Source organism: Oncorhynchus mykiss, chromosome 25 (assembly GCF_057628025.1).
Source record: "Oncorhynchus mykiss isolate SJ-2025 chromosome 25, ASM5762802v1, whole genome shotgun sequence".
Classification (NCBI taxonomy): Eukaryota; Metazoa; Chordata; class Actinopteri; order Salmoniformes; family Salmonidae; genus Oncorhynchus; species Oncorhynchus mykiss.
In genome coordinates this window covers 41,607,052-41,633,362 of record NC_143046.1, presented here as the reverse complement: position 1 = coordinate 41,633,362, position 26,311 = coordinate 41,607,052, and the positions used below count along the sequence as shown (strand labels likewise).

General features: G+C 41.5%; 2 protein-coding genes and 1 long non-coding RNA gene across 14 annotated transcripts in view; 1 reads left to right on the top strand and 2 right to left on the bottom strand.

Moving 5' to 3' along the window:
- The window catches only part of LOC110505172 (cullin-4B), a 26,834-nt gene extending 14,752 nt beyond the window's left edge, over positions 1-12,082 (bottom strand). For 2 of the 7 annotated variants that reach the window (XM_036970487.2, XM_090219929.1), the window contains exons 1-2: positions 1,023-1,608; positions 185-604 (exon numbers count right to left, since the gene is read on the bottom strand). In XM_036970487.2, the coding sequence (XP_036826382.2) occupies positions 185-356 (172 nt within the window). In that variant the 5' untranslated portion in view covers positions 357-604; positions 1,023-1,608. Of the gene's footprint in view, positions 1-184; positions 605-854; positions 1,609-11,760 lie in introns of those variants that run through there. The other 5 variants (XM_090219930.1, XM_090219926.1, XM_036970485.2 and 2 more) reach the window with 5 other exon arrangements.
- LOC110505174 (uncharacterized) lies at positions 1,094-26,311 on the top strand. Of its 5 annotated transcripts, none has more exons than XR_016491726.1 (6): positions 1,094-1,562; positions 2,556-2,708; positions 3,924-4,021; positions 5,685-5,814; positions 10,753-10,820; positions 25,286-26,311. It is a non-coding gene; the product is annotated as an uncharacterized LOC110505174 (long non-coding RNA). The 5 variants fall into 5 exon arrangements; XR_016491727.1 differs by lacking the exon at positions 1,094-1,562 and adding an exon at positions 1,645-1,731; XR_016491725.1 differs by lacking the exon at positions 1,094-1,562 and adding an exon at positions 1,944-2,131.
- LOC110505171 (C1GALT1-specific chaperone 1) lies at positions 21,166-24,451 on the bottom strand. 2 transcript variants are annotated; one of them, XM_021584198.3, is made up of 2 exons: positions 23,796-24,451; positions 21,166-22,651 (listed from the first exon to the last, which is right to left on the bottom strand). In XM_021584198.3, the coding sequence occupies exon 2, from the start codon at positions 22,627-22,629 to the stop codon at positions 21,673-21,675; it is 957 nt and encodes a 318-aa protein (XP_021439873.3). In that variant the 5' UTR covers positions 22,630-22,651; positions 23,796-24,451; the 3' UTR covers positions 21,166-21,672. The 2 variants fall into 2 exon arrangements, with proteins under 2 accessions (XP_021439873.3, XP_021439875.3); XM_021584200.3 differs by having other exon boundaries at positions 23,800-24,151.

The following is a 26,311-nucleotide window of genomic DNA, read 5'->3' as shown; positions in this document are numbered from 1 at the left end:
GAATAGTGTATCATTGTGGATTTTTACTGACTCACATATTCACTTCAAACTTGCATAGCTAGATTAGCCAGACTAAAGCAGATAAATTGTGCTAATTACTTTGCCTAAAATTTAGTAGAAACTTTCACTAGAAGGGACTAATGTGAATACTGCACGCACCACTTGAATGTTTTGAATATACTACCTTTAAAGTTCTTGATGACTAGTTTCTTTGCAGCTCCAGGTTTGCTGCTGGAGAAGGTAGTGGAGCCTGCAGTTTTCGTCAGCCCGTTTGCATGATGCCCAACAACCCCAGCCAAAAAAACTGTTTTGGTCTTGTTTGAAGAACACGATGCAGATGACGACTCCTCGGCCATTTTCACATCCAGTCCTATGAAGTCTACGGAATCTTCGAACCTCAACTTCTTCTGGATTTGTTGCGAAGTGGAGGACGAAGAGGAATTGTGGGTTTTAGGAGATGACGATATTGAATCAATGTCTTCCCTCTCAGAACGGTTTATTTTCCTCTTCTTCGAATTCGTGATACTACTGCTGTCGTTATTTACATCTGAAGCTGCTGGTCTAGCCTCTTGGGTTGGCGGTGGGGGATTAGGGGAAGGTAAACCTGTTGGAAACATGAAAAAATATATAATATAGCCAGTCTACTAATCATAAACCTCCAGGTGTGCCGTGGGTGAACGAGTCGTGTTTCCAAGCTTTATCTTGCTATATTCCAAAATATGAATCCGGTCTTTTAAACAAGTAGCTAAGAAACATACAATAAATTGCAAACTACAGCCACACTAAAATCCTCTCTTTTCTTGTTATGGTTGCTGCTAGCAGAATAAAGATGGTTGATTACTGCTTCCTCTTGCCTTGGCCTCTCTCGAATATCCACGTTGTGGAGCTGTACTTAGTTTTATCAGCAACAAATAAAGTATGTTATTTCTGGGCGAAATATGTAATGCGGTAAATGGAAATAAAATCACAACTGAAAAGTTCAGTATCAAAACGTACCTTCTACAAGCGATTCCATGACCTACCGGAAGTACTTTACCCAACGTTCCTGCTGCAAAAGTGCCTCTGCTAGTTAGCAAGCGTTCTTTAGCTGCTCACTGTCATTTTTCGCGAGATGGCGCTAGAGACGGTGTAAATTCATCACGGTGTAGTAGAATCTCTCAAAACACCGATTTATTTATGTCATGGTCTGATAATTTTTTAATGCACCCAGCTATGTTTTACTGTCTAACGTTCAGGATATATTTTCAACGTATTGAAAGGATAGAAGGAAGAGGGGACGGAAGGACACATCGTACATATTATGGATCTTCGTTTCGGGGATTATAGCTAGAAGGGATTCAGCTTTTGTCAAATTAACGACAGAAGTTGACATGTTTAGCATTTTAGCTAAACCTAACTATTTCCTTAAACTGTTACGTTCATTCTCCTAACCCGCTTCGAAACAAATCTAACGAATTTAACAAAAACTGAATTAAAGATTTGTATAACTAAATCAAGATAGACCACCACCTGTCGTTTCTAATCGGAACAAATGAGTCATAGTGGGCAGAACAAGCAAGGAGGTGAGCTGGGCCAAGCACGAGCTAGCGATAAACTATAAACCCGTTCTAGCATACATCGGCACATTTCCGTTAGGGAACGCCTACTATGTGAATTGCGCGTGTGCAATAACTCGATTCGCCTTTGCGCTCCTTCGAAACAAAGCGATTGTGTTTTACAACTTTGGCGAAGGTTAAGTCTACTCTGTTCATAACCGATTCTAGTTTTGGGAACAGAAAACTGTACTGAGATGAAATGTTTCATCGATGAGAAATTTTGCAGAATGTCGACCAAAATCCATCTTCTCCCACGGGGCTTTCTCTCACTAACATATTTCCTCTCACTGTGGAAACGCAAAGGGGATTCTTCACATGTATTCATCTGGTGAAATATCTGTTCCGTCTCTGGCTGGATCTCTTCAAGCCATGACCCGGTTGGGGTTCGGCGAATGTATGTCGCAAGTGACATCACTTGCGGCCAATAAACTGCGAAACTGGCGTGGAAGGACTATTTAATTGATAGATGAATTGCATCTTATTGGATTTTTGTTTGTCAAACACCAAACGACATTATAGATTAAAGACCTGTCTAGGTAGAGAAGAAACACAGTGAGCGCTACCATGTTTAAAAGCTAGCATCGTTACCATGGGGACTGGCCCCAATCGCAACCTCAGATGGCTAGCTAGATAGTTAAGCAGCTAAATCAAATCAAATTGCATTGGTCATTAGTTCCGTGTGTGCACATCAACACCCACAAATTGAGCACTATACTCAAATGTAATGTTGACAGTTTGTGGTTTACGTTACAGCTGGCTATGTGGTAGAGCTAAACAAATAACATTACCAAGTTTAGGCTTGCCAACTAACAACATGACCAGGTAGCTAGCTCCTTGGCTAGTTAGCTAACTATTCAATGTTGTTAGTCTTCCACGTAGACCTGAACTAAACTCTTGATTAGCTTTCAATTGAGTGAAGAGTCACGCTAACATGAATGTGTTCCCATTTTCTCATTTCAGATTTGATGAGAAGGAAAATGTTTCCAACTGTATTCAGTTAAAGACCTCGGTAATCAAAGGCATCAAAAAACAGCTATTGGACCAGTTTCCAGACATTGAGTCAAGGCTCAACCATATCATGCCAAAAAAGGACCCTGTCAAAATAGTGAGATGGTAAGTCAAGAAGATAACATTTTCTCCCCTTCTCAATTCAATTAGCTTTATTGGCATGATGTAACATATGTACATACAATGTACATATTGCCAAAGCTTACTTTGGATATTTACTACATGAAAATAACAAGAATCAAAATTGACAACAGTAACAACAATAACCACGGGTCACACTGTCCCTCAACTTGTGGCAGGCAGCAATGTAGTGCGCTGCCAACCCACAGCTCTCTGCGTCCTCCCCCAACAGGACGGGTAGCCAACTCTCATCAGAGAGGTCTTTGAAACCTTGAAAAAGGGTTTCAAATTTGGGGAAATGACACTAATTGTTTAATATTTTTCACATTTTGTCAGGAAATGCAGCTCTGTCTCAGGTTCTGCTGTTGTATAGTGGCTGCACAGCCTTTCCTCTACAGGGAGCCAGGTTTTCCTGTGTCTACCCTTCTCAAGGTTGTGCTTACTGAGCCTGTACTTTGACGGTTTTCTAAGGTTTTGATCAGTAACCATGGTCAAATAGTTAGCCACGATGTACTGTCGATTTAGGGCCAGATAGAAAAACCTTCAAAGTACAGTGCTATCTGGCCCTAAATCGACAGTACATCGTGGCTAACTATTTGACCATGGTTACTGATCAAAACCTTAGCACTGTACTTTGAAGGTTTTTCTAAGGTTTTGATCAGTAACCATGGTCAAATAGTTAGCCACAATGTACTGTCGATTTAGGACCAGATAGCACTGTACTTTGCTTAGCACTGCATTTTCTTAGCACTGTGTTTTCTCCGTGGCTGTGTTTGAGAGCGTCAAATCCATTACACTTGCTGTACATGGTTTTAAGTTGCAGCCGATAACACTTTTCTAGTTTCTTTTTTCCATTATACACAGGTGTTTGGAAATGCTGGTTAGCTAATTAGAAAAAGGTGGTCGCCTTTCTCTTCCATATGTGGAAATATGGCCATCTGGGATCAGTTTGAAAAAGGTGTATAGTAATATAACTGTTTTTAATTGTTTACATTTTATTTAGAGATGATATGAAAATAAAGTTCCGAAGGTTTACAAAACCATATTGCAAGTAATAACGTTTAGACAGCGTCGGGGCTGTTGTACACATTGGCCGTGCCGCATTGCATGCTTCGGCTGAGAACCCAAGAGGTCACCCTTGGGTGAACGAGAGCAACTGTTTGACATGTTATGTTTTGTGTTCCATCATCCAACCCACAGCCATGAACACATTGAAATCTTGACAGTGAATGGAGAATTGCTCTTCTTCAGACAAAGAGAAGGATCGTTCTACCCAACTTTCTGACTGCTGCATAAGTGTAAGACCTCAGCTCTTTTTGATGTGCAGGTACTGTCTGTGATTTGAATTCAATCACTTTTTGACAGCACCCCTTTTGATTTGAACAAAACTTACCATACATATTTGTCCATAGTAGAAGTGATCAGGAAGTGACTTTATGCCAAAATGTTAACTTGAATGGGAAAATCTGTTTTAAAGTATACTGTCAATCCTCCATAGGGAACCTATTGATCATAGAAATATAGATAACAGAATAAACATGTTAGCAGTTGATGTTACTCTTCAATAACACAGACCCCAAAGCAAATCAAGGGGAGAAAAATAGGTTTATTCAAAGAGGACAAATCATAGATGTTATGCGAGAGGCAGATGCTCATTCTCCCCTGTCCTCAGTGATTCTTCCACAGAACAAATAGACAGGATGTAATTTTAAATCCTCCAAACCTAGCCTGCGGTTGACCAATTAGAATTACTTGCAGTAAAATTGGGCCAACAGCCAGATTACAAATATCCTGTTTCAGATTCGATGTATAGACCATTTGAACCAATGAAAACTTCACGCACGTAGCTATGAGTCCAGGACTGACATTCCTACACACATTCTAAACAGATGAACAACTATTTCCATTGATCATTTATTCCCTATTGACCTCTAGTCCTCTGCGTTGTGTATTATCTTAAAATATTCTGACAGACATGAACATTAAGTTGATATTTGACGGTGGGTAGACCCGCGGCCCTCTGTGGTAGTAATTAAAGTTAAAATTTCAAATCAATTGACATTTCAAAGGGGTACCAGCTAAATTGCAGTGGTCTGAAGGGATAAGTCCGTTCAATTAATAATATTTCTGTTTATGTTGTTATATTTGGAAACACATTTTCCTTGACTCTAACCCCATTCACTGCACTGAACGGATGTGGGTGGGCAATGTCTACATAAGGGTACATAATAAAAAACTCTGACGAAGGCCTTGGGGCTGATACGTAAAGTGTAATACTAGCAAGAGCAGCGTGCAGGATCCTATTTTATCTCATATTATTGTAATGACACCCACCCTGTATTCAACTGCATGTTGTGTCTCAACCGAGGGCAGACCCAAAACAAACCTCAAATGATGTTAGGGTAGGGTCTAAGCTAAAATAAATGTAATCATATAAATGGACATTTTCCTTTAACATGAATGATCTAAAAAAATAAATAAAAAAAGTTAACCCCTTACATTTTATATATATATATATATATATATATATATAAAAAAAATTAAGGGGTTAACTTTTTTTTGGGGGGGGGGATCATTCATGTTAAAGGAAAATGTCAATTTCTATGATTACATTTATTTTTTAAGGATATTATGAAATAGTTAGACAACCTTGTTTTGTAAGCGTTTAAATGTTATCAATTGTTTATTTTCCAGTGATGAAGACATGAATGCCTCATGGTATGGTGGGGTATGCAAAATGGGTCAACTTTGAGTACCTTTATCTCCTGAATGTTTTGGCATTCAGGTCTAAAAGTCACTTTCTGACCACTTCTTCCATGGCCAAACATGTTCGGAAAGTTTTGAGTAAATCAAAAAGGGAGGCTGTCAAAAAGTGAATGAATTCAAATGGATTTACCCTATGTGCTTTGTGTACTTGTACTGTTTGGTAAGTTACTCTTTTTTTCTGTTCGTATTTTACAGACCCCTTTATTCTTCCACACCAACAAGTAAAGGGGCCATCAAGTTTGTCCTAAGTGGAGCCAATATCATGTGCCCTGGATTGACATCCCCAGGTGCCAAACTCTACCCTTCTGCCTCAGAAACAGTAGTTGTATCCTTCCTTTGACCGATATGCTGATCATGTACGGTGCCTTGAGAAAGTATACATACACCTTGACTTATTCCACATTTTGTGTTACAGCCTGAATTCAAAATTGATTAAATGCTTTTTCTCACCCATCTACACACAATATCCCATTACGAAAGTTAAAACCTGTTTAGACATTTTTGCAAATGTATTGATAATGAAATGGAGAAATATCACAAAAGTATTCATACCCCTGAGTCAATGTCAGAATCACCCTTGGCAGTGATTACACCAGGATTGTTCAATATTTGCACATTATTTTTAAACTTATTCAAGCTTTGTCAAGTTGATGTTGATCATTGCAAGACACCCATTTAAGTCTTGCCATAGATTTAAGTAGATTTAAGTTGAAATTGTCACTCGGGAACGTTCAATTTGATCTTGGTAAGCAACTCGTGTATATTTGGCCTTGCGTTTTAGGTTATTGTCCTGCTGAAAGGTGAATTTTGTCACCCAGTGTCTGTTGGAAAGCAGACTGAACCAGATTTTTCTCTGATTTTTTTCTGTGCTTAGCTATATTCCATTTATTTGTATCCAAAATAAATCCCTTGTCCTTGCCCATGACAAGCATACTCATAACATGATGCAGCCACCACCATGCTTGAACATATGAGGAGTGATACTCAGTGATGTGTTGGATTTGCCCCAAACACAAACGCTTTGTATTCAGGACAAAAGTACATTTCTTTGAATTTTATTTTTGAAGTTTTATTTCAGTGACTTATTGCAAACAGGATGTATGTTTTGGAATATTTTTTATTCTGTACAGGCATTCCTTTCACTCTGTCATTTAGGTTATTTACTCCACAATACTATGTTGTTGACCCATCCTCCGTTTTCTTCTATCACAGCCATTAAACTCCACAACTGTTTTAAAGTCACCATTGAGCTCATGGTGAAATCCCTACTCCAGAAACTGAGTTAGGAAGGACACCTGTTTCTTTGTAGTGACTGGGTGTATTTATACACCATCCAAAGTGTAATTAATAACTTCACCATGATCAAAGGCATATTCAATGTTTATTTTTTACACATCTCACAATAGGTGCCCTTCTCTGGTCTTTGTGATTGAATCTGTGTTTGAAATCCACTGCTCGACTTGAGGGACCTTACAATTATCTGTATGCGTGGGGTGCAGAGATGAGGTAGTCATTCAAAAAGTCATATTGCACACAGTGAGCCCCATGCAACTTATGTGACTCGTTAAGCACATTTTCACTCCTGAACTTATTTTGGGCTTGCCATAATGAAGGGGTCGAATACTTATTGACTCAAGACATTTCAGTTGAAGATAAAAAATAAAAACAGAATTCCACTTTGGGGGTATTGTGTAGGCCAGTGACACAAAATATCAATTGAATACATTTTAAATACAGGCTGTAACACAAAATGTGGAGAAAGTCAAGGGGTGTGGATACTTTCTGAAGGCACTGTTTGTTCAGTACAACGTCTTACTTGGCCCGTTTTCTACATGGACGAGCCTTTAGGATCAGGCTCCGTCCATGTAATCCTGTTAATTAATGGCCACGATGATGCTTTCATTAACTCAAGAGTTCCAGAGTTGGAAATGGCTTACCACTAGATCGGCCCTCAGTAAATCTGAGTTCCAAGTGGGAAACTCAGACCAGAATGTTGATACCCGAGTTTACAAGTTGTGATGTTTCTCCACTTACCTTTTAACTCTCTAACCAAAAGATTGTAAAACAAATCAAAATCGAATTTATTTATATAGCCCTTCGTACATCAGCTGATATCTCAAAGTGCTGTACAGAAACCCAGCCTAAAACCCCAAACAGCAAGCAATGCAGGTGTAGAAGCAAAACAAAGCCATTTTCAATGCAGTTTGACCCATACAGTATAGTACAGTGTATTCAGATCCCTTCCCTTTTTCCACATTTTGTTACATTACAGCCTTATTCTAAAATGGATTAAATACATTTCTTCTACTCAATCTACACACCCCATAATGACTAAGCAAAAACAGATGTTGAATTTTTAAAACAGATACCGTACTTGCACGAGTATTCAAGACCCTTTGCTATGAGACAAGAAATTGAGCTCAGGTACATCCATATGATTTGTCAGTACAATATATACATGTTTTGCTGATACAGTGGTTCAGTTTGATCATCCTTGAGATGCTTCTACAACTTGATTGCAGTCCACCTGTGGTAAATTCAATTGATTGGACATGATTTGGAAAGGCACACACCTGTCTATATAAGGTCCCACAGTTGACAGTGCATTTCAGAGGACAGTGTATGTTGCATTGATCTGATCTGTAATAGACTATGGCAGTATAGTGTATAGTTCGGCAGCCCGGACATCTTTGGAAAGGCTAGTTGTCATACAGGGGCAAGGACTCAGAATATGTAGTGGGGCGTTTCGGACGTCCCCAATGGCTGCACTACATGTGGAGAAGGGGGATATGTCATTGCAGATTAGGAGACGACAGCTGGCAATTAATTATTCTGTTAACCTACAGGGACATGGGGTGTCTCATCCTGCAAAAGGGATTTTACAGGCCTGCTGGGAACATGAGAGAAGACAGAATACGAGCTTTGGGTGGGTGGGTAATATCCAGGCGAAGGAAATGGGACTGTATGGAAGGGAGTTTAGTACAAAGGTAGCCATTCCTGTAAACCCACCATGGCTACTCCTGCCTCTAGTAGTTGATCTAGAAGTGTTGGAGAGACGACAGAAAGATAGGGAGGGTGATGATCCATCTGATTTGTTTAAGAGACGTCTGGATACTGTGTATCAGGATTTTGTGGCCAAATACACAGATGGTTCAAAAGATCCAAAGACCGGACGTCAGCATTTGTAGTGCAGGAATCTGGGGTGGAAGTCAGGAAATGTATTACAGATGGTCTTGCAGTGGGTGGAGGAAGTCAAAGCAGATGGAGTAGTTATTTGCTCTTATTCATGTGCAGTGTTGATAAGTCTCCAAGTCATTTAGGTCACGTAGCAGACAATACCTGCTTTATGAGGTGCTAAAAACCCATGGCAGGATTAGACAGATGGGTATATAGGTTTACTTGGGTCCCAGCCCATGAGGGGAACGAGGCAGTTGATGTACTGGCTAAACAAGCACTTAGAAGTGGGAATGTTGATGTTGAAGTTACAATGAGCAAGACAGAGGCAAAAAGCCTGATATGGACCGTGATGGTGCAGAGATGGCAGGAGCAGTGGAATAGAGATGCTAAGGGTAGGCATTTATTTCAAGTACAGAGGAAAGTCAGTGAGGGGAAGACTGTAGGAAGGGACAGAACAGAGGAGGCTATTTTTACAAGATTAAGGGTGGGACACAGCCGGTCCGTAAAGTGTGATTTATTGCCAGGAAACCGAGACGTGGAGCATGTATCACTACAGTGTGGGCAGTTTAGAGGGAAAGAGAGGCTGAGGTCTAGTATGAGGGAGAAGGAGATACAGGATATTAGTTTAGAGGTATATTGAGTAGAACGTCATTAGATATAGTCTCAAATATTTTATATGTTTTAAGAGCAACAGGGCTGGCAGGTAGGATTTAGTTTCTCCCGGTCTCTGGCCCACAATCCAGTACAGTAGGTGGCGGTAATGCATCAAAACATTTCTGCAGCATCGAAGGTCCCCAAGAACACACTGGCCTCCATCATTCTTAAATGGAAGAAGTTTGGATCCACCAAGACTCTTCCTAGAGCTGGTCGCCCTGACAAACTGAGCAATCGGGGTTGAAGGGCCTTGGTCAGCGAGGTGACCAAGAACCCGATGGTTACTCTGACAGAGCTCCAGAGTTCCTCTGTGGAAATGGGTGAAACTTCCAGAAAGACAACCATCAATGCAGTACTCCACCTTCAGTAAAAGGCACATGACAGCCCGCTTGGAGTTTGCCAAAGGCACCTAAAGACTCTCAGACCATGAGAAACATGATTCTCTGGTCTGAAGAAACCAAGATTGAACACTCTGGCCTGAATGCCAAGTGACACATCTTGAGGAAACCTGGCACCATCCCTACGGTGAAGTATGGTGGTGGTAGCATGCTGTGGGGATGTTTTTCAGCGGCAGGGACTGGGAGACTAGTCAGGATCGAGGAGAAAAATGAACGGAGCAAAGTACAGAGATCCTTGATGAAATCCTTCTCCAGAGCCCTCACGACCTCTGACCAGGGCAAAGGTTCACCTTCCAACAGAACAATGACCCTAAGCACACAGCCAAGACAATGCAGGAGTGACTTCGGGACAAGTCTCTGAATGTCCTTGAGTGGCCCAGCCAGAGACTGGACTTGAACCCCATCGAACATCTCTGGAGAGAGCTGAAAATAGCTGTGCAGTGACGCTCCCCATCCAACCTGACAGAGTTTGAGAGGATCTGCAGAGAACAATGGGAGAAACTCCCCAAATACAGGTGTGCCAAGCTTGAAGCGTCATACCCAAGAAGACTTGAGGCTGAAATCGCTGCCAAAGGTGCTTTAGCAAAGTACTGAGTAAAGGGTCTGAATAATTATGTAAATGTTTATTTTTAATACATTTTGAAAAATGCCGAAACCCGTTTTTGTTTTGTCATTATGGGGTGTGTGTAGCTTGAAAGGGGGGGTTTAATCCATTATAGAACAAGGCTATAACATAACAAAATGTGGAAAAGGTCTAGGTCTGAATACTTCCCGAAAGCACTGTTTTGACACATTGTCAATATGAGCAAGCAAACAAATGTATTAATAGCTACATTAATCCCACTGGTTGAAAAGCACTAATGCATTCATGCCTTAGTTATGACTCACCAACTGGGAATTAACGAGTTCCTGAAAACCTTCCGAAAGCACCATTATGTCAGCCTGTAATTGTCATACACCAACATTGCTGTTTTGACACTTCCTGTTGGTATGAAGTGCATGTGAGGTGGTGTTTCCTTGACAATTGGTTTCAGGCCATAATGGTGGAGGGCAAGCAATATGCGCTTGGTGTCGGAGTCATGAAGATGTCTGCAGAAAACATGTAATTATCACGACTTTCCTATTTACACCACAGAAATGTACTTGTACACGACATCACCAAAAGTATGTGGACACCCCTTTAACACCTGTTGCTGACTATCAAATCGCGCACACAGCCTTGCAATCTCCATAGACAAACATTGGCAGTAAAATGGCCTTACTGAAGAGCTTAGTGACTTTCAACATGGCACCGTCATAGGATGCCACCTTTCCAACAAGTCAGTTTGTCAAATTTTCGACCTTGTAGAGTGGCCCGGTCAACTGTAAGTGCTGTTGTTGTGAAGTGGAAACGTCTAGGAGCAACAACGGCTCAGCCATGAAGTGATAGGCCACACAAGCTTACAGAATGGGACCGCCAAGTGCTGAAGCGCATAAAAATCGTCTGGCCTCGATTGCAACACTCACTATCGAGTTCTAAACTGCCTCTGGAAGCAATGTCAGCACAAGAACTGTTCGTTGGAAGCTTCATAAAATGGGTTTCCATGGCTGAGCAGCCGCACACAAGCCTAACACGGAACCCAAACCGGCTGCGCGCGTGCGCTATTGTGCATACATTTATTTTGTCCCCCTACATCAAACGCGATGATGACACAAGGGTTAAAATATCAAAACAAACCTGAACCAATGACATTAATTTGGGGACAGGTCGAAAAGCATTAATAATCTTAGAACTACCCATCCTGGATCCGGGAGAATTGTCATCAACTACACTAATTAGCATAGTGCAACGGTCAAAAAATATTACTAGAAAATATTCATGAAACACAGCTTAGCCTTTTGTTAATTACCCTGTCATCTCAGATTTTGAAATTATGCTTTACAGCCAAAGCAAGACAAGCGTTTGTGTAAGTTTATCGATAGCCTAGCATAGCATTATGTCCAGCTAGCAGCAGGAAGCTTGGTCACGAAAATCAGACAAGTAATCAAATAAAATTGTTTACCTTTGATGGGCTTCAGATGTTTTCACTCACGAGACTCCCAGTTAGACAGTAAATGTTCCTTTTGTTCCATAAAGATTATTTTTATAGCCGAAATACCTCCGTTTCTTGTCCACGTTTTGTTGAGAAATCCACCGGAAATTGCAGTCACTACAACGCTGAAAAAAACTCAAAATTAGATCCATAATATCGACAGAAACATGGCAAACGTTATTTATAATCAATCCTCAAGGTGTTTTTCAAATATGTATTCGATAATATATCAACCGGGACAATTGGCTCTTCGGTAGGAGCGAGAGGAACAATGGCCGCTTTTGTCTATTACGCACAAATCACTCTGAGAGCCACCACCTGACCACTGACGCAATGTTGTCGTTCACGCTCATTTTTCAAAATAAAAGCCAGAAACTATGTCTAGTGGCTGTAGACACATTAGGGAAGCCATAGAAAAAGGAATCTGGTTGAAATCAAATTGATTTATATAGCCCTTCGTACATCAGCTGATATCTGTACAGGTGCTGTACAGAAACCCAGCCTAAAACCCCAAACAGCAAGCAATGCAGGTGTAGAAGCACGGTGGCTAGGAAAAACTCCCTAGAAAGGCCAAACCCTAGGAAGAAACCTAGAGAGGAACCAGGCTATGTGGGGTGGCCAGTCCTCTTCTGGCTGTGCCGGGTGGAGATTATAACAGAACATGGCCAAGATGTTCAAATGTTCATAAATGACCAGCATGGTCCAATAATAATAATAAGGCAGAACAGTTGAAACTGGAGCAGCAGCACGGCCAGGTGGACTGGGGACAGCAAGGAGTCATCATGTCAGGTAGTCCTGAGGCATGGTCCTAGGGCTCAGGTCCTCCGAGAGAGAGAGAAAGAAAGAGAAAGAGGGAATTAGAGAGAGCACACTTAAATTCACACAGGACACCGAATAGGACAGGAGAAGTACTCCAGATATAACAAACTGACCCTAGTCCCCCGACACAAACTACTGCAGCATAAATACTGGAGGCTGAGACAGCTGTGCTATAGTCATTTACCAGCTATGGAAATACGTTGTACAGGACTTATTCACTTTTATTTTCATTCAATGTCACTATTATTCACTTTGGTTTTAGAAGTGGGGGGACATAACCTGGGGGAGGACACCCAGACCACCGCCAGGTTATGTTCCCCCACTTCAAATGTCAATCATTTGATTCATTTAACATTTGAAGTGGGGGGACATAACCTGGCGGGGGTCTGGGTGTCATCCCCCAGATTTTTTGGGTGCAACTAAAGCTAATTTCCTGCATTTTTACACAATCCAATATGTTGTCTCCATTTAGAACAAAAAGTAAGGAAAAATACCCATTGTCATCAAGCTAGGTAAGAGCTCATTATTAAAAATGTTTAAGTGATTAATAAGACTGAACTAGATAAAAGGTAATTCAATAACAAATACTGTTACACCGTTAACCAGTAGCCTAACAAATGCTCCACTCTTGAAAAAATACAGACTTCACTGTCTTTATTAAGACATCCTCTATATCAAATTTCAACCAGACCAACCAGACCAACCAGCCAGCCCAACCCCCACGCCTAACCCCCACCAGTCTAGTCAATAACTCAACTCTCTCCCAACACAATTGAATTCCCAGTTCACACCTTCATTTTTAAAAATTCCCACAGGAAAGGTTTGGGGGAAAAAAAAAAAACAACAAAAAAAAACACATACCTCATATATATTAACACACAGAAACTGCAAATCCTCCATATAATTAATCTCATATTACTAATAGTAGTGTAGAGCTCTTTTTAGTTGCATACAATATAACTGTCGCCTCATTCTGTCCCTAGGGGTCTAACACCCTACAGCTCCCCAACACACCCCACCCCCGCTTTAGGATCTTAGTTAAACATTCATTATTGGTTTTGGGTGTGTTAGGCCAATCCCAGAGTGACAACCCACAGGACGGAAGACCACCAGGGCCAGGACTGAGCAGCCCAGCAGCTAGGGATAGCCTAAATGGGCATCTCCCCTGACGTGAGCACGTTTTCAATACAGATATCTTTAGTCATACTGTATTCCATATAAGGCATTCAGACCTTATGAAAGTTGCCCAATATACCCTTAATATAGTAATACATAACTTGACATTCTGGGAGGATAACCAACCCTCCAATTAATTGCAATGCATTTCTTAGCTGCTATAAATGCTTGGTTACACAGTTTCTTCAGATAACAGTCTCCAGTATCAACATTTCCAAGCAAACAAAACAGGGAGAAGGGAGATTCTGTAGACTTGCTGAGATAAAAGAACACACTATTTGGCAGAATTTAGCCAGCCTTTGTAAGACCAAAACATATGCAAATATGTCCCCTTTTGTGTTTTACACCTCCGGCAGAGGAATGACATTTCTGAGTGCATGGAATTCAGTTTCACTGGCATATAGTACATTCTATGGATGGCCTTAAACTGCAGTCATTTATGTCTGAGATGATACGAACACGACTGGACATTCAAACACATCTGTATCCATTCATCATCATCAATAGCTTCTAACAGGTCTTCCTCACATCCTTGTTTTACATGTTTTGTGTCATCGATAAAAGCTTCTATCAACCCTTGATAGTTTGGAAATCAAGTTTGGAGGTTTGTCATACTGCCTTAAAATAGCATCTGGCCTGTCCTTGTCCAGAGTTTACTGCGCAGAGAGAATAAAGGTTTGTATCTGCAAAACTGTATCTCACCTCTGTCACAGACTGGTCTTCCCTGACTGTCTGAACCTGCTGAGACCCCTGTCACCATCTGATCTTCCTAAAATGAGGCATGACAAGGAATTGCCTTGGTGTACATGTATACATTATATTATCCAAGAATAGAACCAATGGTTGAATAATGGAAATGACCATTATTCCCAAATCCCACACTGTAGCTTTAAACTTAATCCACTGCCCTGTAGCTACTGTAGGTCTACCCATCATTTCAAGATGGAACTTTGTATCATTCACTGATATTGTTAATATACTGCAAAATTCACCTGTGCTCTGTAGACTGGACTTCCCTGACTGTCTGAGCATGCTGAGACCCCAGTCACCATCTGATCCTGCTAAGACACGATGAGCATAGTTTTGTGTACTGACTGCACAAGAGGGCTGCATTCCCGTGGGATGCTTGTGTAACAGGGTTGGTTATGTTTCCACTTGCCTGAAAAGAAAGGTGTGTTTAATGTTCAAGCATTCTTATTGCATTCTTATTCTTCTCCGCTGTGCAATCCAGTTTCCGAGCTGGTCATGGGTGCACCTCAGCCACGCTCAAGGTACTAAACAATCGATAAGACAGTACTGGGCAGCCGTCTTCATTGACCTGGCCAAGGCTTTCGACTCTGTCAAATCACTGTATTCTTATTGGCAGACTCAACAGCCTTGGTTTCTCAAATGACTGCCTCGCCTGGTTCACCAACTACTTCGCAGACAGACTTCAGTGTGTCAAATCGGAGGGCCTGTTGTCGAAACTTCTGGCAGTCTCTATGGGGGTACCACAGGGTTCAATTCTCGGGCCGACTCTTTTCTCTGTATATATCAACGATGTCGCTATTGCTGTGGGTGATTCCCTGATCCACCTCTACGCAGACGACACCATTCTGTATACATCTGGCCCTTCTTTGGACACTGTGTTAACTAACCTCCAAATGAGCTTCAATGCCATACAACACTCCTTCCGTGGCCTCCAACTGCTCCGAAACGCTAGTAAAACCAAATGCATGCTTTTCAACCGTTCGCTGCCCGCACCCGCCCGCCTGACTAGCATCACTACTCTGGACGGTTCTGACCTAGAATATGTGGACAACTACAAATACCTAGGTGTCTGGCTAGACTGTAAACTTTCCTTCCAGACTCATATCAAACATCTCCAATCCAAAATCAAATCTAGAATCGGCTTTATATTTTGCAACAAAGCCTCCACTCACGCCGCCAAACTTACCCTAGTAAAACTGACTATCCTACCAATCCTCGACTTTGGCGATGTCATCTACAAAATAGCTTCCAACACTCTACTCAGCAAACTGGATGCAGTCTAAGCCTTATACCACCCACCACTGCGACCTGTATGCTCTAGTCGGCTGGCCCACGCTACATATTCGTCGTCAGACCTACTGGCTCCAGGTCACCTATAAGTCTATGCTAGGTAAAGTTCCGCCTTACCTCAGCTCACTGGTCACGATAACAACACCCACCCGTAGCACGCGCTCCAGCATGTATATCTCACTGGTCATCCCCCAAGCCAGCACTTTCTTTGGCGCCTTTCCTTCCAGTTCTCTGCTGCCAGTGACTGGAACGAATTGCAAAAATCTCTGAAGCTGGAGACTTACATTTTCCTCACTAACTTTAAACATCAGCTATCTGAGCAGCTAACCGATCGCTGCAGCTGTACATAGTCCATCTGTAAATAGCCCACCCAATCTACCTACCTGACCCCCATATTGTTTGTATTTACTTTTCTGCTCTTTTGCACATCAGAATCACTACTTGCACATCATCATCTGATCATCTATCACTGCAGTGTTAATCTGCTAAATTGTAATTACTTCGCTACTATGGCCTATTTATTGCCTTACCTCCTCACACCATTTGCACACACTGTATATAGACTATTTTCTTCTATTGTGTTATTGACTGTATGCTTGTTTATTCCATATGTAACGCTGTGTTGTTGTTTGTGTCACACTGCTTTGCTTTATCTTGGCCAGGTCGCAGTTGTAAATGAGAACTTGTTCTCAGCCGGCTTACCTGGTTAAATAAAGGTGAAGTAAAACAAAAAAAGGGGGAGATCGCGAATGTCAGGTCTCCCCAGTATGAAAATGTGATGCAAGGGGTAGGTCACGTTCTGAATACTATTTTACAATGTGTACAAGTTTGCTGTCCATTGCTGATTTATACATATGGCACCTGTTAGGGATCGAGGGGCTTTCTGGGATGTGCTTTGGTATATGATTGCTGTATATAAGTCTGTTAGCTAGCATGCACCGATGTAATGGTCACATAAGCTCACTGCTAACACAGTTGCGTTCATGCTACAGATTTTACCATTGACAGCCATCAACATCATTAAGCCCTGCACAACTAACGTGCTGTTTCCTATTTAACAACAGATTATAAATAATGCTCAACTGGGACCACTGGCTGGGGTGATTTATTTGGACAAAACACAACGCAAGGAGAGTACGATTAACATATGTCATGCTAGGGGCAGTCAGACAGACGATGTTGGGATTCTTTTTTTTTTTTGTTGGTGTCCCACAGATTATTTGGAAACTATCCTCGTTCTGCATTGTATGCGTTGGCCTACCTATTGTATTAAAATCACTTTTTTTTTTTGCATTATTCACACAGAATTTGCAGCTTCAACTTCAGTAGCCTACCTCTCCTATTTGGGCGTGAGCGTTCAAGTGCGCCAAGTATGTGTGATCTCTTTGAAATAGAGTAGGTTGCCGACATGGATGGAGAATCACGTGGCAGTTAACTTGAATTTGAAATTAACTTAAATATGATTAGACTGTAGTTTACTACTGTGTCTGTATATAAATATTGATAATGGAAAGAAGTGGAGGGCGCTCAAACAACGTGAGTTGAAGTGCAATCAAAATATTTAATCGTGCCCACGTAACAGACCACTGCGCCACTCGGGAGGCTCCACAAACAATTTCAAATGAAAGTTTGCAAAAAATAGATAAGATTCGGCAGCCATGTAGTAAATGAAGTAAATACTTGTCTATTTTTGGAAAAATCACATTGATTAACTATTTGGTCCTATCACAGTGTACTTACTTACTAATGTGTAATCATATGGAGTGAGTTTTAATAAATAAATTAAACCAGACACACGAACAACACACAGACAGGAAACAGAAACAATGACGCCTGGGGAAGGAACCAAAGGGAGTGACATATACAGTGGGGAGAACAAGTATTTGATAACCTGCAAAATCGGCAGTGTTTCCTACTTACAAAGGATGTAGAGGTCTGTAATTTTCATCATAGGTACACTTCAACTGTGAGAGACGGAATCTAAAACAAAAATCTAGAAAATCACATTGTATGATTTTTAAGTAATTCATTTGCATGTTATTGCATGAGATAAGTATTTGATCACCTATCAACCAGTAAGAATTGCGGCTCTCACAGACCTGTTAGTTTTTCTTTAAGAAGCCCTCCTGTTCTCCACTCATTACCTGTATAAAAGACACCTGTCCGCACACTCAATCGAACAGACTCCAACCTCTCCACAATGGCCAAGACCAGAGAGCTGTGTAAGGACATCGGGGGTTAAATTGTAGACCTGCACAAGGCTGGGATGGGCTACAGGACAATAGGCAAGCAGCTTGGTTCAAGTTCAAGATGACGGTCAATCACCCTCGGTCTGGGTATCCATGCAAGAGCTCACCTCGTGGGGCATCAATGATCATGAGGAAGGGGAGGGATCAGCCCAGAACTACATGGCAGGACCTGGTCAATGACCTGAAGAGAGCTGGGACCACAGTCTCAAAGAAAACCATTAGTAACACACTACGCCGTCATGGATTAAAATCCTGCAGCGTACGCAAGGTCCCCCTGCTCAAGCAAGCGCATGTCCAGGCCCGTCTGAAGTTTGCCAATGACCATCTGGATGTTCCAGAGGAGGAATGGGAGAAGGTCATGTGGTGTGATGAGACAAAAATTGAGCTTTTTGGTCTAAACTCCACTCGCCGTGTTTGGAGGAAGAAGAAGGATGAGTGCAACCCCAAGAACACCATCCCAACCGTGAAGCATGGAGGTGGAAACATCATTCTTTGGGGATGCTTTTCTGCAAAGGGGACAGGACGACTGCACCGTATTGAGGGGAGGATGGATGGGGCCATGTATCGCGAGATCTTGGCCAACAACCTCCTTCCCTCAGTAAGAGCATTGAAGATGGGTCGTAGCTGGGTCTTCCAGCATGACAATGACCCGAAACACACAGCCAGGGCAACTAAGGAGTGGCTCCGTAAGAAGCATCTCAAGGTCCTGGAGTGGCCTAGCCAGTCTCAAGACCTGAACCCAATAGAACATCTTTGGATGGAGCTGAAATTCCGTATTGCCCAGCGACAGCCCGAAACCTGAAGGATCTGGAGAAGGTCTGTATGGAGGAGTGGGCCAAAATCCCTCCTGCAGTGTGTGCAAACCTGGTCAAGAACAACAGGAAACGTATGATCTCTGTAATTGCAAACAAAGGTTTCTGTACCAAATATGAAGTTCTGCTTTTCTGATGTATCAAATACTTATATCATGCAATAAAATGCAAATTAATTACTTAAAAATCATACAATGTGATTTTCTGGATTTTTGTTTTAGATTCCGTCTCTCACAGTTGAAGTGTACCTATGATCAAAAATGACAGACCTCTACATGCTTTGTAAGTAGGAAAACCTGCAAAATCAGCAGTGTATCAAATACTTGTTCTCTCCACTGTATAGGGAAGGTAATCAGGGAAGTGATGGAATTTTGTTTAAAGTATCGCCCTTTCTTAAACATGCCATACAAAACTGGTTACAATTCCATTTTCCCTGACACCCAAAAGTACTCATTACATTTTGACAGGAAAATGGTCCAATTCACACACTTCTCAATAGAACATCCCTTGTCATCCCTACTGACTCTGATCTGGCGGACTCACTAAACACAAATGCTTAGTTTGTAAATGATGTCTGAGTGTTGGAGTGTGCCTCTGGCTGTCCGTCAAAAATAAATACAAAATTGGGTTGTCTGGTTTGCTTAATATAAGTTACTTGAAATTCTTTATACTTATACTTTTTATACTTAAGTACATTTTAGAAATTCCATTTACTTTTGATACTTAAGTATATTTAAAACCAAATACTTTGACTTTTACTCAAGTAGTATTTTACTGGGTGACTTTTACTTTTACTTGAGTAATTTTCTATTAAGGTATCTTTTCTTTTACTCAAGTATGACAATTGAGTACTTTTTTCACCACTAGGTATCGCTGCAAAATGCGGTGGTAGCCATGCTGGTTAAATGTGCCTTGAATTCTAAATAAATCAGACCGTGTCACCAGCTAAGCTCATCCACGCGATCAGACCTTCTCCTCCATGCTCCACACTGGCAACCACACATGCGCAGATCCTCCATTCACCTACTCTGCTTCTCACAAAGACACGGCAGTTGGAACCAAAAATCTCCAGTTTGGACTCATCAGGCCAAAGGCCAGATTTCCACGGGTCTAATGTCCACTGCTTGTGTTTCTTGGCCAAAGCAAGTCTTCTTCTTATTGGTGTCCTTTAGTAGTGGTTTCTTTGCAGCAATTCGACCATGAAGGCCTGATTCACACAGTCTCCTCTGAACAGTTGATGTTGAGATAGTTCTGTTACTTGAACTCTGTGAAGCATTTATTTGGGCTGCAATTTGTGAGACTGGTAACTCTAATGAACTTATCCTCTGCAGCAGAGGTAACTCTGGGTCTTTCTTTCCTGTGGCGGTCCTCATGATAGCCAGTTTCATCATAGCGCTTGATGGTTTTTGCAACTGCACTTGAAGAAACTTTCAAAGTTCTTGAAATTGTACAGATTGACTGACCTTCATGTCTTAATGATGAACTGTTTGCTTATTTGAGCTGTTCTTGCCATAATATGGACTTGGTCTTTTGCCAAATAGGGCTATCGTCTGTATACCACCCCTACCTTGTCACAACACAACTTGTTGGCTCAAACCCATTAAGAAGAAAATAAATTTCACAAATAAATTTAAGACACACCTGTTAATTGAAATGCATTTCAGGTGACTACCTGAAGATGGTTGAGATCATACCAAGAGTGTGCAAAGCTCTCAAGACAAAGGGTGGCTACTTTGAAGAATCTCAAATATAACATATATTTTGATTTAACACTTTTTTGGTTATTACATGATTCCATGTTTATTAAGATGGGTGTGTGTGGGGGGGGGGGGGGGTTATACAAAAAAAGGGATCACTACTTTCTCCTGGCCAGTCTGTCATGGAAAGAGCAGGTGTTCCTAATGTTTTGTACACTGTGTATAAAGATGATACTGTATCTCTATCATTCTCTTTGTTTACCACATATGACTGGGAAAAATCTATTCGAACGGCGCTTACAACTGGTAATTACTAGTCAGAAACATCTATTTTAGCCATATTACATGAGTCCCTAAAAGTGTGTGTGTAAGTGTGCGTGTCATATATATATATTTTTAGCTTATCAAAAACAATGGGTAAGATGAAAATGCTTCACTATGAGCTAGGACAATTTTGCTTTACAGTCCTCTATATTTGGTTTAGCACTTTTTATCATTAAGAACTATGATTTGCCACTGACTGAATGCAGCAACAGAACAGTCATTTCATTTAGTTGTTGGTATTAGGAGGATAAACATGGCTGTCAATTTCAGTCAATTTTTATTTCACCTGGTTTTCCAAGTGGGTAAAATAGTTACAAATAAACAAAAAACAAATCCACCAACATTCATTTCATTACAATGACAACAATCATGTGTAGCAAACTATTTGTTTACAGACTTTTACAGTCATCTCAATACTTGATCAATTTCACCAAATGTTCACTCTGTGTGGCCTTGTATTAGCCTAATTAAACCAAATTAGCCACACATACCAATGAAAATAAATAAATCAATTGTGTGAAAGAAGTAGATATATTTCTTCATAGCACTGCATTAGCCTACATCTGTTCATTCATTCTTCACAACCACAATTGTATTGTGCGGAGTGCAAATTTCAAAAGGTATAAAAGACTAAAGACTAATGATTTGCCACCCTCCCTCATGTATACAAACTGAATAAGAAAACAGTTCAACAGTTCAACTTGACATTACACAGCAGCAGTCTTTTTAATTCCATGTCTGGCCCAAAGGGGGAAGCCTTGCACTTTAATCATTGTCAGAGCCCTCGGGGGGCAGGAATATCAAGGAATCATGGAAGTTGTGCCCATACGGGCGTAGTCTGTAAACCCCAAACATCATGACCTGCATCTGGTTTGGTGACATTCCGCTAAAGGTGATGGCTAAGTCAGAGCAACAGCCCTCCACCACATCCAAAGAGTTTTTGGACATGCCGTCTTCGATGAGTGAACCCACACTCTTACTGTTGAACAGCCCCTTGCCCTGTGTGTCCTCACCGTTCTCTGCAAAGACCCCAGTGTACTTCAGACATATAGCCAGCTGTTTCTCCTCGCTTAGCTTCCAAAGGGACCTGCCTCGCTCTGGACACTTCTCCCCGTCTTTGAACACGTTCACCAGCCTTCTGAGGGCCTCGTAGCTCAGCACGATGCCGCTCTCGTACTCAACGTACTCCAGTTCGCCCGATTTCACGGTGTGGCCGATGTAAAAGGGCTCGTTGGGGTCTTTGGCCAGAACGAGGTACTTGAGGTTCTCAATAATGGCAAAGGTGGTAGGCCGCGCCACAAAGAACCAGCGCAGGTCACCGGAATTGTCGTACGCGTGCTTCAGGGCCTTGTGCAGCTTGGCCCACTCGTCCTGTTCGTTAAGGTCCACCGCTTCCAGAGCTTTGGCTGACTCAGAGCTGTAGAATACAGCCTGGTCGCAGTGTTTACCCCAGGTGTCCTTGGCTGTGGCCCAATACACTAGGACCTTAGGCTGAACCATGATGACGCAATAGACTCGCACCTTCTGGCTCAGCTCCACCATCTGGGGCTCGGACAGGCTCTGTAGCTCATCGTTGGTGGGAGCCTTGATGTGGTGGTGGTGGTGCTGGTCCTCTGGGCTAGACTGCATGCCCGGTGTGAAGCTCCCTAACAGGGACAACAACAGGCAGAATATGCCTCCCAGGGCCATCCCCTTCATGAAGGAGCTGCCTTCCGACAACATGTTAGTTTGTCAGCAGCACACACTGTGAAAGTAGGAAACAAACATTAATTTGCCCTATTACTAATCAAATGGATAGTCATGGTGGTGGTAAAAGGCTCAAAATAAAGAAGCTAGCTATCTAGCTACATAACAAGTGACTGTCATTTCATGTTGAGTGTAAAAAAAACTATACTGAACAAAAATATTACAACACAACATGCAACAATTTCAACGATTTTACTGAGTTACAGTTCATATAATGAAATCAATTGAAATAAACGAGGCACTAATCTATGGATTTCACATGACTGGGCAAGGTCTCAGCCATGGGTGGGCACAGTCCTAACACTTGAGACAGGCTAGGCCTTGCTCCCAAGTGGGTGGGCCAATCAGAAGGAGTTTTTCCTTACAAAAAGGCTTTATTACAGACATGAAACTGAGTAGTATTTCTCAGGTGTTTCTCAGGTGAATAAGCCGGATGTGGAGGTTCTGGGCTGGCATTGTTACACGTGCTCTGCGGTTGTGAGGCCAGTTGGATGTACTGACAAATTATCTGGCAACAGCTCTGGTGGACATTCCTTAGTCAGCATGCCAATTGCACATTTCATCAACTTGAGTTATATTGTGTTGTGTGACAAAACTGCACAATTTAGAGTGGCATTTTATTGTCCCCAGCACAAGGGTAATGTAATGATCATGCTGTGTAATGTTCATGCTGTTGAATCAGATTATTGATATGCCACACCTGTCAAGTGGATTATCTTGGCAAATGTAATCATATGAGAGAAATAAGCTTTTTGTGCAAATGGATCTTTCTAGGATCTTTCATTTCAGCTCATGAAATCATGGGACCAACACTTTCCATGTTGCGTTCGTGCAGTGTGGGGAGGTGCGCGCTCGGACTGTACATCCCCCGAGAATGGTGGTATATGAGCCGCGTAGTAATGTTACAAAGGGACGCCGTACTATCGCGTCTCGGCGTCTGTATGATTTACGCTTAATTTACGTCTCGGCGTCTAGACTATGATTTACGCTTAATGAAGCTGTCGAACTACCGTCAGTACAATCTTGTTAGCTTGCTTGTTAGGTAACAGTACAGATAGCTAGCTACCTTAGCTATAATCACAACATGACAAAATATCTCATTAAGACAAACGTTTAAACCAAAACATCAAGAAAACACTTACCTACAAACGACTGCCGCTGGCTAAGAATTCCCTCCCTTATTTTTAGTTTCCACTCCTGTCGAGAGCGGTGTCAGGTGCTGTGGCAGATGAAGGGGCCTGGGTTCCGGTCTAGAAGCAAAGTTTCGACTGCTCCTACAGTATTGCTTCGGTACTGCAGTCTAACTGACGCTCGGACCAGAAAGACAATTCCCACAAACGTTTAAACCAAAACATCAAGAAAACACTTACCTACAAACGACTGCCGCTGGCTAAGAATTCCCTCCCTTCTTTTTAGTTTCCACTCCTGTCGAGAGCGGTGTCAGGTGCTGTGGCAGATGAAGGGGCCTGGGTTCCGGTCTAGAAGCAGAGTTTCGACTGCTCCTACAGTTTTCGGTACTGCAGTCTAACTGACGCTCGGACCAGAAAGACCAGAAAGACAATTCCCACATAGACAAATCAGATTAGAAAATTCCTAACATGAGACATTGGTCTTGATCTCCACTATAAAAAGCATCTAGACATTATCTCACGTCTTTTACAATAACATTATCTCACATTTCTTTTAGAATAACATTACGTTTTCAACAGCGGAGATTTGTATAAACCTTGATGTCTGTCTCTCTGACATTTGCAACATTGTTTCAATATTCAAATTCGATCTCATACTGTCCCAAAGTGTCGGGAGTCGGGACGAGACAGACAGGCAACGTTTCTCAGCCAGTCGAAATCATGAATCGGTTGGCATAATTTTATGGATATATGCAACAAAAAATCAATTGAAAAAATGTTAAACAAAACGCAGCTAATTTGCATTCTTTGCATCAGTTTGAAGACGTGTTGCTCCTGACGAGTGAGCACATTTTCTATGCCAGGCGAAATCGCGCCTCATCTAATGAATTTATCCCCTGCAGCAGAGGTAACTTTGGGTTTTCCTCTCCTTTGGTGGTCCTCATGAGAGCCAGTTTCATCATAGCGCTTGATGGTTTTTGTGACTGCACTTGAATAAACTTCCAAAGTTCTTGAAATGTTCCGTATTGACTGACATTAAAGTAACAATGGACTGTTGTTTCTCTTTGCTTATTTGAGCTGTTCTGGCCATAATATGAACTTGGTCTTCTACCAAATAGGGCTATCTTCTGTATAGCTTCTCATGAAGCTGATTGAGAGAATGCCAAGAGTGTGCAAAGCTGTCATCAAGGCAAAGGGTGGCTGCTTTGAAGAATGTCATATATCAAATATATTTTTATTTGTATAACACTTTTGTGGTGTCTACATGATTCTATAAATGTTATTTCATAGTTTTGATATCTTCACTATTATTCCACAATGTAGAAAATAGTACAAATAAAGAAAAACCTTGAATGTGTCCAAACTTTTGACTGGTTCTGTATATCTGTTTTCTATAAATCTCAGATACAGATACACTGGGATATTATCAAGACTCGCAATTTAGCTTATTTTCCCATTCTTTTGGACAATAGCCAATTTCTTCTTGTTTCCACTGCCATCAGATTCAAGTTCACCATCCGCTTCCGCCATCGTCCTCGAGTCCATCCACCTTCAATAGTCTTTCAGAAGGCTGATAATATCCTCAAAAAGTTCTACAACTGCACCATTGAGCTCCACCATCTTGACTGGCTGCATCATCGCTTGAAATGACAACTGCTCGGGGCCGAACCAGGAGGAAGGCCCTAAAACTTGTCAGACTCCAACCACCCAAGTCATAGACTGTTCTCTCTGCTACCGCACGGCAAGCGATACCGGAGCACCAAGTCTGTGACCAGAAGGCACCTGAGCAGCTCCTACCCCCAAGCCATAAGATTGGTTAATCAAATGGCTACCTGGACAATTTACTTTACACTGACCCCCTCTAATATTTATGCTTGTAAGCATTTCATTGTAAAGTCTACACCTGTTGTATTTGATGCATTTGACCAATACAATTTTATTTGATTTGATTTAGTCCTCCACTCCATCCTGCTCTTGGAATCCTCTTGATAGCTCATATCTGTGGCTTGGGGGGACCATTGATTCATGAAAAATATAACTTATAATTGCCTCATGAGCTTAGTTGAACTGTACCTCATCAGAACCTAAAATATAAGCTTGATTTACTCCAGTGTTTGTATCAAAGTAAATGTGAACAAACACTATATAGCCTCAAAAGATGGTTAAAGCTATCATTTAGATGTCATGGATGGTCAGTCCTTGCATCCTATTGCTCTGTCTATGAATTTGAGAGTGGTTGCATTTCTCCAGCCCCATCCCTCTTTACCGAAACGGGGGCAGGGAGAAAGCTTAGTTATTGTTTCAACTGCTGATTACCGCTTTAAACTATTTGTGTGACAATAGTAAATGTCACTTATTTCGACACGAACCAGATACAATGCCATTGTACAAACTTTGAAATGGATATCATCACCATAACTCATCATATAATATTTTATTTTGTATAGCCTAATGTTGAAATTAGATTTTGACACATCATAATTGTTTTTTCATTTTGAAATTGAGTAATACAATATTCTATGATGGAA

What these genes read in the sequence shown, in the direction of transcription:
- LOC110505171 (XM_021584198.3), bottom strand. Translation starts at nt 22,629, where the DNA reads ATGTTGTCGGAAGGCAGCTCCTTCATGAAGGGGATGGCCCTGGGAGGC.